This window comes from Anser brachyrhynchus (genome assembly GCF_964034855.1).
Source record: "Anser brachyrhynchus genome assembly, chromosome: 10".
In the NCBI taxonomy this organism is placed as follows: Eukaryota; Metazoa; Chordata; class Aves; order Anseriformes; family Anatidae; genus Anser; species Anser brachyrhynchus.
Genome location: NC_137705.1, coordinates 2,307,827 through 2,318,193, shown reverse-complemented (window position 1 = coordinate 2,318,193; position 10,367 = coordinate 2,307,827). Strand labels below are relative to the sequence as shown.

The following is a 10,367-nucleotide window of genomic DNA, read 5'->3' as shown; positions in this document are numbered from 1 at the left end:
GATAACACAGGCTCCCAACCAGGACAAGCAGTGGAAACCATCCATGGGGCCTAGAGAAAACCCCACAGAAAGTGTGGCTGTTTGTAACCAACTTACAGGAAGGGTGAGAAGGCTAATGATTTATTTTCATTAGAAACCTGGCCTGCAAACAAACTAAATGTGAAGGTGGCAAGCTGGGATAGGAGAGTGTTTTGGCAGATAGGATAAGAATTATTCAAGTTCGTAACAAGTTGGTGAAAATTGGGCACAATTCTGTATGGACAAGCTCTTAACTACATTTAGGCACTACAAACTGCAAATTACAAGTTATTAATAATCAATTACTAACTGGTTAGGTATCCCTTCTGCCGAAAAGGACCTGGGGTTCTGGCGGGCCATAAACTGCACAGGAGTAAACAACGTCGTGCACTTGTGAAAAAGGTACCCCGGGCCAGCTGAAAGCTGGCATCCTCTGCAAGACACAAGGAAGTAATCTCTCCACCCTGCACAGCGCTGATAAAGCCTCCAGTCACATGCACTGTGTCCAGTTCATATATTGCACTTAAGAAAGACATGGCGCAAATGATGAGAGGTTAGCACACAGCGAAGGAAAAGCCTAAGAACCACCAGAGTGGAAACTCCTCAAACCAAGTTGAGGGACGGCATATGCAGAAGTGCGATCTTAGAACTCATGTTAAGGCTTTCACACGTTTTCTAAGACCATTGGGCTGTGACTAGAAGCACAAGATGATGACAGGTAAAATTCAGGTTAGATATTAGAGAACATTTTCAATGCTGAGGCTAGGGAGGCAATGGAATAGGAAAGAAACTCTATCGCTGGTCATCTTTAGACAAACATCAGCTGGAAATGAAAGTCATAATCGAATCCTACCATGAGGCACAGAGATTAAGTTAGGCACCCTATTTTCTACGTCTGTATCTGCCTGAGTAAACAGCTAATTTTTGTGTAGAGAGCTCTAACACCTACAGCACAATGTTTCAGCAGAAAGATCATTTCTAAAGGTGAGGCAGGATATTCAATAAAAGTGGTAGTCACAAAAAAGGGTAAAAAAGGTTATGTTTTTACCTTCTTACATGGGCCTATGTTATTGTAAACCTGAGATGTTTTTTGGAATAGGTTATTCCGAAAAAAACCTTTCATGCTCACAAGCATTCGCATTTCTACAGTGAGGTGCTGATCTGTTAGGTACTTGAAAGGCTGGACAGATCTGTGTAACGTCTCTTTTCAAGTACAAACCTGTAGCACTCTTTGCTGAGGCAGAGATTTATTCAGGCTTGAAACTTCAAAGTGAACCAAGTTCCCAATTTAACTAGTGTTTGGGGGAGCTCCTCCAGGCTCCACTCCCTCAAATCCCTCAGGCTCCGCGAGCTGCCTCTGGGGCAGGAGTAGGGCCAGAGGAGCGAGGAGAGCTGCTGCTCTGCCCTGCCCTGCCCTGGGGAGGTGCGCTCGGCCAAGCAGTGAAATGGCACTGGTGAAGAAGGAACGACAGAAACCCGGAGCTGTGCCAAATCCCCAGGACTCTCATCTTGTCCATACATTTCTACACATTAAAGATGTAAATCTATCCAGGAGCTGCTACTGGAAATAGTTCAGCAACCGCCAAGCTTAACGCTGTTTTGGTGATTGCTGAAGTGATCTCACACCTGGTACATTGGCTATAAACCCTGTGTGAGCAATTAATCCATTTCTTTGGTCGTGGCTGCATCATTATCAAAATAACATTTATTTTTGTCCCCCTTAATAACACTTCTCTAAGCTGAAATGAAGCCATGGTAAATCTCTTCTGTTTTGTACCGTTTCTTTTCTAATTCCCTTTTTTCGTGCTTTATTTCTTGGCAGGACAAACGTTCACCAGCATTCCCATGCATTCAAGGGCTGTACGCAGCCGTAGCTATGAGGTCAGCATGACCGGCCCTGCTGTCCCCAGGAGAGCAGCCATTTGCCAGAGGCCTGAACCTCGGTGCCCCATTGCTCAGTGGAAGCACGTTCTTCACTGCGCTCCCAAACACAGGATGAAGGAGCACTAGTATCCCCCGCAGCTGACTGTGGCTGATGGACAAGGCATGTTGGTGGGCCCCTGAAGGCTTCACTGTGTTATGCCACGGGAGTAAAATGTACGAAGTCCTTCCCATCCTGGGACTCAGGCGACCCGTGCTCCCCATGCCAGCTCAGACGAGCTCTGCCCAGGACACCCCACCAGTGCTGTTATTTCAGAGGAAAGCAGAGAGCCGCAAAGCACAGGCTCCATCCGCCCACCCTGGCGGAGGCAGCCTGCCAGTCTGCACGTGTCAAATGTAGCCGTGGTTGTGTTTGTTCAGAAGCTACTTCTTATTTTATTACAGAATAAGCGAGGCAGCACCTTCTTAGGAAGACTCCTACACGGAGCCTGACCTAAGGTGTGAATTCAGTGCTTTGCAAGGACGCGTGCGGGCTTGTTTCTACCGCGCTCATCCTGCAGGGGCTCGCCGGCCGGCAGCGAGGAACCCCAGCAGCAGCAGCGGGCGGTAACCGGGCCTCGGGCTGCGGCCGGGGCACCGCGGTGGGGCCGGGCGGGCTGGGGGCCGCTCCCCGCCCTCGGTACCCGGCGGGGCCGGGCGGCGGCGCTGAGCTCGCGGCGGACCCGGGCCGCTCCCGGCCGCCGGGCCTAGCGCCGCCGGCCCAGCGGTGAGGGCCGCGGGCCTGCGGGGGGGCGAGGGGAGGGCGGCGGCTGCGGCCGTGCGGGGGGCGGCGGCGGCGCCCCCGATGTGGGCTGAGCGGCTGCTTCTGCCCTGCAGGGCCCGGCTGCGGCTGCTCCCGCCGCGGCGGTGGCGGCAGGGCGCGGCGGGCGCCATGAGGCTGCAGACGCCGCAGTTCCAGGCGCTCTTCACGCCGGGGCTCCGCAGCGTGGCAGGTGGGTGAGCGCCCCGCGGCGCGGCGGGGTCGGGCCGGGGGTTGCGGGCTGGGCTGGATGCGGCCCGGAGCTGCGAAAGGGCCGGGGAGCCGGGCCCCGGTGGGAGCTGTGGGGGCCTGCGCGGCCCTGCCGAGCGGCACCGCGGGGGCACGGCGGAGCTCGGCGCCTTCCCGGGGTGCGGGGGGGGCAGGTTCGGGGTGCCGGCAGCACCGGGGCCTTTCCCCGTGCGGGTCGCTGAGCCCGGACCCCCCCCAGCATCGTGCTGCAGCCCACTAATGTGCAGCTTGGCGGAAATGCACTGGAAAGGTGTATCAGAAACGACCGGAAAAATACACGTGGGTGCTCAGCGGTGTACCCAGTTAGTGCATTTTGCAAAAAAACTGGTACATACATACTTGATAACGCATATTCAAATATGTATCCCCGCATCTGTGAATTAAGTCTGTGGCAAGTAGGTTATGGCTGCCCATGTGCTGTATTTTTTATCTTAGAGTGTGCTTTATGGCTTTCCTTTCCTTCCCAGAACTGTTCGAGAAGAAGAACTATGAGCTGAGAATAGCAGGAGGTGCTGTGAGGGATTTGCTGAGCGGAATGACACCACAAGACATAGATTTTGCCACTACAGCTACGCCAGCAGAGATGAAGGAAATGTTCACGTCCGCTGGTGTTCGTCTGATCAATAACAAAGGAGAAAAACATGGAACCATTACTGCCAGGGTTGGTTTATGCTCTGACTTGGATCTTCTCTGACTGCTTCATGTGTCAGTTAATATGCAGCGCATCCAATAGTAAACTGGTAGCATGCTCATGCTGTGTCGAAGTGTCACACTAAGAGTTTGAGACCCCGTAAAGTATGGAGTGCTTTTTGATTACTTTCTGTTTGAACAGTTCAGTTAATTACAACATTTTAATGCATTTTATCTCTGCATAACCCATTGACGTTGCTGTGTCATCGCTAGAAAAGCTGCCCTATTCATGTAGAGTAGGGAAGTTGATTGTAGGGTTTTCTGTTCCTGCTCCTGACCTCCCAAGTCTTGCTTTCTCTACCATACTCGTTCCTCTGCTTTTTATTCCATCTTCTTCAGACTGTCTAGATTTCTGCAGACTGTCTAGAAAATGAATAATGCAAGGATTATTTTCAAGTGTTCATATTTTTGATTGTCTGCTGTGTGTGGAAACATGGTATGTGTTTGTGTACAGTTAGTATTCAAGCTGGACATGTGCAAACCAACATGGGGCTTAAAAATGTGTGTTTGTTACATTTATATTCATGATTGTGTTGAAATAACAGTATCTGTGGGATTTTCAGCTCCATGAACAGAATTTTGAAATTACTACTCTTAGAATAGATGTTGTCACCGATGGACGACACGCAGAGGTAGAATTCACCACCGACTGGGAAAAGGATGCTGAAAGGAGGGATCTGACTGTCAATTCCATGTTTTTAGGTAAAATTATTTCAAAGGCAAATATCTAGATAAAACACTGCTTTTCAAATTAGGCCAGTAAATTCTCTCAGTCTGTTTCCATTTTGTTCAGTTTTTCGACCGTCAGCCAAAAAGTCTGTACAAATATGAGAGATAACATGACAACCCACATCAAATCATACAACTTAATCTTCTGCATTTTCAAATGAGAGTGTTTAATTATGCCAGCCATGTTTGTAAATTTCTGTTCTTACTTTTTTCATCTTCTAGGTTTGGATGGGATGCTGTATGATTTTTTTAATGGATATGAAGACTTAAAAAACAAGAAAATTAGATTCGTAGGAAAAGCAAGTGCAAGAATACAAGAAGATTATCTACGAATCCTAAGATATTTCAGGTATTTGGTTTTGCCTTTTCTAGATAAGGAAATGAACTAAAGAAGTACTTCTGATGACTGGTTGTAGAAAAGTAGGTTCATAGAAGAAGTTCAGAATCAAAATTGAAACAATATTTTTTCCTCAAAAAAATGATAAGAGAACCAATTACATGTTTTGCCTTCTGTTTTCTCCATACAAGTGAAGAATCTGTCAAAATAAGGCTTTTCAACAATTCTGTTTGAAATATAATAAACGTAATTTAAAAGGAAACAATAAGCTTATTGATTGAATGCAGTCCAATTTTCTACATGTAATCAGCAGAACTAAAATTACTTGCCGTGAACCTTTCTTCGAGTTCGGGAAGGGGGAGGAAGGTTGGTCTGATCAGGATTGATTTTATTTGCTTTGGACAATGCAATTTAACTTTTAACTTATGTTGCACCTTTTTCTTTGACAGTGAACTTCTTCGAGTCATGTAGTGTCTCTTCAGTTTTCTCTTTTAGTACTGCTTGGTAAAATGACTTGTAAAAGAGCAGTGAAGAGCTTTAACGTTCATGGTAGAAAAATATTGTAAAAAGATACCAGTGATGTAAAAAGAGTTGGTTGTCATATTTTTAAAGTGTCCTCTGGTATATTAAAGTACACTTTACACTGTTGTGATATTAATTCTCTGAATAGCAGTAACAAATAGAATATTTGTTCTCAGTCGTAACATACAGAAGTTTTATTTGGGCAGGTTTTATGGAAGAATCGCAGAAAAACCTGATGATCATGAACCTGCTACAGTGGAAGCAATTAAAGAAAATGCCAAAGGTCTGGCTGGAATATCAGGAGAAAGGATTTGGGTGGAACTGAAAAAAATTCTACTTGGAAATCATGTAAATCATTTGGTTCGACTTCTTTATGAGCTGGATGTTGCCCAATATATAGGTAAAGTGAAATGAGGGTTGTAAGTGATAGAGGAGTAGGAAATCCAAAGGAACTGCAGCATGGCAAACTGAGATAAAACTTGTTTGCTTTTAACCAGAAATAAATTAGACTTTTTTTTCTGGTTTTTTTTTTTTTTTTTCCTTTTTTATTAACACTCTTTCCTGCATGTTTTTGTCTGTATCCCTTTAGGACTACCACTTAATGGAGGTTTAGAGGAACTTGACAGAGTCACTAAAAATATTCAAAATTTGTGTCCGAAACCCATGACTGTTCTGACATCATTGTTCAAGGTGAAGGATGATGTCACAAACCTTGATTTGAGGCTGAAAATCTCAAAAGAAGAGAAAAACCTTGGCCTCTTTTTAGTGAAACACCGGCAGGAGTTAACCAAAGCAGTGGGTCCTGAACCTCTTAGACCATATCAAGACTTCATCATGGATGTAAGTGTATTTCACATTGCTGTACTTCGTTCTTCACAGTAAATTTGAATTGCCTGTTCTACAGAGCAGCAAAGATGGCAGTGCCTAGAGGAAGGAAAGGGCTGCGAAGGGTTCTTTTTTTTCCCCTTTCTCATCCAGAAGACTAAGATTCTAAATTAATTTTCAAGAGATTATTTTGAAAAAAAAAAATGGCTGAATTGGGTTTTGAGAGCTGGTGTAGTTCCTGGACCATTGGTATTTATTTTTCATGAAGAGTACTGTTAAGTAGGCAACTTGTGATATTCTTCAGTAGCGAAGTTCAGTAATTTTCAGGTGAAGTTCTGCACTTCTGTTGCATTACCTGAGGCCTAAGGTGAGAGATGTCAGTCTCCGCAGTGAGGCCTGCCTCTCACAGGAGATGTAGTGGTCCCTCTCGGTGTAGGTAGAAGATCATGGATAAAGCTCTTACCTAGAATTCAGGAAGTCTCCAAGGATCTCCCAGAGCCTCTGAGCTTGGACTGAGCTTTAAAACTTGCGAGACACAAGATCCTCACTTCCATAGTTCCAACCTGTTGTGCAGATGTTGCTCATAATATGTCATGGGAGTGACGTGATGTGGAGCACAGTTTGAGCTGTTTGTAATGTTTCATAGCGAATCCTCTTTTTTTCTTTCTTTAGTCTAGGGAAGCTAATACAAATTCCAAGATATTGGAACTTCTGAAGTACCAAGGAGAAGAACATCTTCTAAAAGAATTGCAGCAGTGGACTGTTCCTTCTTTTCCTGTTAGCGGCCACGATTTAAGAAAAATGGGTGTGTCTTCTGGGAAAGAAATCGGAACAGCATTACAGCAGTTACGGGAGGAGTGGAAGAAGAGTGGATACCACATGGATAAAGAAGAACTGTTAAGTTGCCTGAAGAAATAGTACAATTGAATAATAATGAAGAACTGTTTGTGCCATGTTCCAAGTAGAATTGAGATACCAGTAACTACTTTGTCAACATACTAGCAACCAATACGGTATTCTGCATATTTAAGATCTTCACAGACAGCACTGTTCTCCTGTTTATTAATATGTATTTTCTGCAAACAGAGGTTTAATTTTGTAGTGATGCAAAATCTTATTTGGCAAGTTCCATAAACTACCTCTTTTTGTTGTATATTATGATAGATATTTACTACTTTATCTTGATTTGGGGAATGTAGAGATGACACAAAGACTTTCCTCATTCCAACTTTGCTACATCTCAAAAAGAAGATACTTCTATCCTGTACATAAAATCATCTTAATGGTTTTTAGTGCTTAGGAGAGGGACAAAGTGTGAGGAAAGAACGAGATATAAATCTTTATGTAGTTAAAGCTAGATATAAAATTGAAATACCCACTTCACCAGTTCCCAAACAGTCACAATCTTACCATGTAAAAGAAGTCTGTTTTCTTTAAAAAATAATAATAAATAAAAAAATTATCCATAATTTCAGAAACAATTTTAGATTAAAAGGGTGACTTAATTGTGTCAGTATCATGAGCTTCTTTCTCTCTTCAGTAGTTTTTTGGTAACTTACTTCTTGCTGTGAGGAGTTAAGTCCGTAGAGAACTGGTGAAGGGTTCTGCAGTTCTCAACTATGTAAATGAAATGTATCATCAATGGAAATTGTAGAAGGGAGGGGAGATCAGCTTCCCAGCTTGTCTTTTTTCTCCTCATGTCCAGTAGTTGACTCTTTCCTTTCTTCCTTTTTCTTCTGCAGTTACTTAAGTGGAATTACGGTGATGATGTTAGTGTGCCTAAACAAAGTGAATCTTGCCTAAGTCATGTATCCGTTGCCTTCAAACTACTGACAATAAATTACCAGTTTGTATTCAGTAATTCTCACATCTTTTTCTGTAGCTCACACCAGTTACACCCAGAGGCGTTCACCTCCTCTCTCATTTGCAAACATTCTGTTTAAATCAGTAGGATTATTTCGGAAAGAAATCTTTACCATCCCTGCTACTATCACAACGGGATCTTCCCAGGGTACATGCAACAGCTGTGTTGCTTCTGTGTTAATTGTCCATACGTATCTTCTGTCTGTGCAGATCCACATTAAAAATGCACTCTGAATTCAGTTCAAAAGGAAATTTAAATATTTTGTCCCTTCAACATTAATAAATATATCAATAGCATTTCGGAAAATATGAGAAATAAGAGGTTTTGACTACAAGTCAAAGCTGATGGGATGTTAGGGGAGAAGGAAGCCTAAAAGAGGAGAGAGCTGTGTTCATGTAGTACCTAATAACTCATACTGGACTTGACGAACAGTTCATAGTCTCTTTGAACAGTAGCCATGAAATAATGCTGTGGAAGATAGGCGTTTGAAACTGATTTGTTCATGGCTGGTCATGATGAACATGTACTAACATCCCTGGCTTTTTAGGTGTACTTTTAAAAATAAAAAATAGTTCTAAATGAAAGCATCTCTTGTGTATATAAATTTTATTACCGGGTTTAAATTTTCTTACAAAACCATGGTTGCTATAATAAAGTCGTTTCCTTTTCCTCAGATACCGTTTTGTAACACTAGATGGCAGTAACATCAGAGCAGTGGCACAGTACCCAGCATTTTATGTTTTAATATAGACAAGTTACCAGCTGCTTTTTTTTTCCCTAGGAAATCAGTTACTTTAAATTATTCTGAAGGTACTTAAGAACTTCAGGGAGACAGCAAGGGAGGGAAAAATGTGCTGTTTTTCTCTGTTAATAAGGCAAACCTGATAAGACGATGGTGTTTGATTTAATTATGTAATTAAATTGAAGTGTCCTTGTGCAATTTATTGAACTACTAAAATCTTGGGAGGGAGACAAGTAATAAAATTTAGTGCTTTAGTAGTCTATTCTCTTTTAAAGAACACTTGACAAAACTACATCCTTTAAGGCAACTTCTGTGGAGATGCTAAAATGTTAGCAAGTACGCTTTATGTTACACACAATTGTCCGGGTCAAACCCCACTTGGAGGTAGGATTTTTCCGATATTTAAGGACAGAAACTTGAAAGCTTTATGATCTCCGGTGCCCGTTGAAAAAAGCACAAACAGATTGTTCTGAAAGCATCATAATTAAATAGTCCTGCTCTGAATTCAGCATGGTTAGCACATGTGCTCAAATAGCTCGTTTAAAAGTCTTGTTATACTTCTTTCCATTTGGTTTTTCCAGCATCTCTGTTTTATTACATCTCAAAGAAATTAAATCCTAGTAAAAAGGAAACTGCGTTCAATCAAAACAACGGCATATTTTAAACAACCAGTATGAGGCTGAGTTCTGGAAAATGATCTGTTTGAATAAACATTTTTTTATAGAGTACAAAATATTTAAATATCAGATTGGGAGATAAGAGATGAAGCATTTAAACATAGATGGTCAAGTAAAATTCCCTTCTCCAAAGGATTACCTGACTGGTCAAACAATGTGCACAATGTGTTTTAGTTAAAAGTTACGTATCAGAAACACATGGGGATTTGCTGGTTGGTAGCTGTCCGCTGCTCCCCACTGTGATGTCCCTTTTAAAAATCAGCTGCCAGTATTGATGTAAATCAATCTATTTCAGTTTGGTTGGTGTTTTTTCTTTTTTTTTTTTTCTCTTAAAAAAAAAAAAAAAAAGATTAACATTTCCCATATACCCTCTTGTCCTTGGGGGGACATATCTCAACAGTTTGCAAAGAATAATGAAATAAACTCTCTTTTTCCTGTGTGTGAAGCTAATTTTCGTTCAAATTGGAGTCTGGAGCAGCAGGACAGGAGTGCACAGACCAAAACATCCTTGCAGCCCAGAGCCGCTGTGTTTGAGGGAGCCACAGGTGCCTCCCCTGCCCAAGTTCATCGCTGCCCTGGGGGGAAACCTTGTGTGAAGGGCAAAATGGTAAATAATCCAAACTGGCTTCCCTCACAGATGGTTTCTGAGGATTGATGAACGTTTTTACCATTCTCTCAAAATGTAATGATCTGTAAAAATGATTGAAAGGCCAGATTGGCTTGAATGAATTTTTAGGGGAAAGGGCATGGCTGATTCTCCCTGCAGAGCCCATGAACCCAAGGCCTGAAGGAAAGATATGAGGAGGAAAATAACCACAAATGCCCCACGCCCACCTGGTGGGCGGCACAGCAGCTCAGCAAACCCTTCAGAGGAATGTCAGCTGCGCCACAGGGCAGCGTCTGGAGCAGCTCCCCCAGACACTGCCACACTGGCCTTTCCAGTGCATATACAGCTACATCTATGTGCACATAGCTCTATATATGTCTGCTGTATACGTACATACGTGTATAGAGGCCTTGAGGAGGCGGCCACC

General features: G+C 43.0%; 1 protein-coding gene across 1 annotated transcript; it reads left to right on the top strand.

The window, feature by feature from the left end:
* The first annotated feature begins 2,615 nt into the window (after positions 1-2,615).
* TRNT1 (tRNA nucleotidyl transferase 1) lies at positions 2,616-8,498 on the top strand. The gene is made up of 7 exons (XM_080606403.1): positions 2,616-2,891; positions 3,415-3,608; positions 4,201-4,339; positions 4,589-4,715; positions 5,432-5,625; positions 5,815-6,065; positions 6,723-8,498. Exons 1-7 carry the CDS (start codon positions 2,744-2,746, stop codon positions 6,966-6,968), a joined length of 1,299 nt encoding a protein of 432 aa, XP_080462529.1. The 5' UTR covers positions 2,616-2,743; the 3' UTR covers positions 6,969-8,498.
* The last annotated feature ends 1,869 nt before the right edge of the window (positions 8,499-10,367 follow it).

Excerpts from the sequence above, each read along its gene's own strand:
- TRNT1 (XM_080606403.1), top strand. The coding sequence starts at position 2,744 with ATGTGGGCTGAGCGGCTGCTTCTGCCCTGCAGGGCCCGGCTGCGGCTG. Across the intron at positions 4,716-5,431 it reads CGAATCCTAAGATATTTCAG|GTTTTATGGAAGAATCGCAG; the intron begins GTATTTGGTTTT and ends TTATTTGGGCAG. Across the intron at positions 5,626-5,814 it reads GGATGTTGCCCAATATATAG|GACTACCACTTAATGGAGGT; the intron begins GTAAAGTGAAAT and ends GTATCCCTTTAG.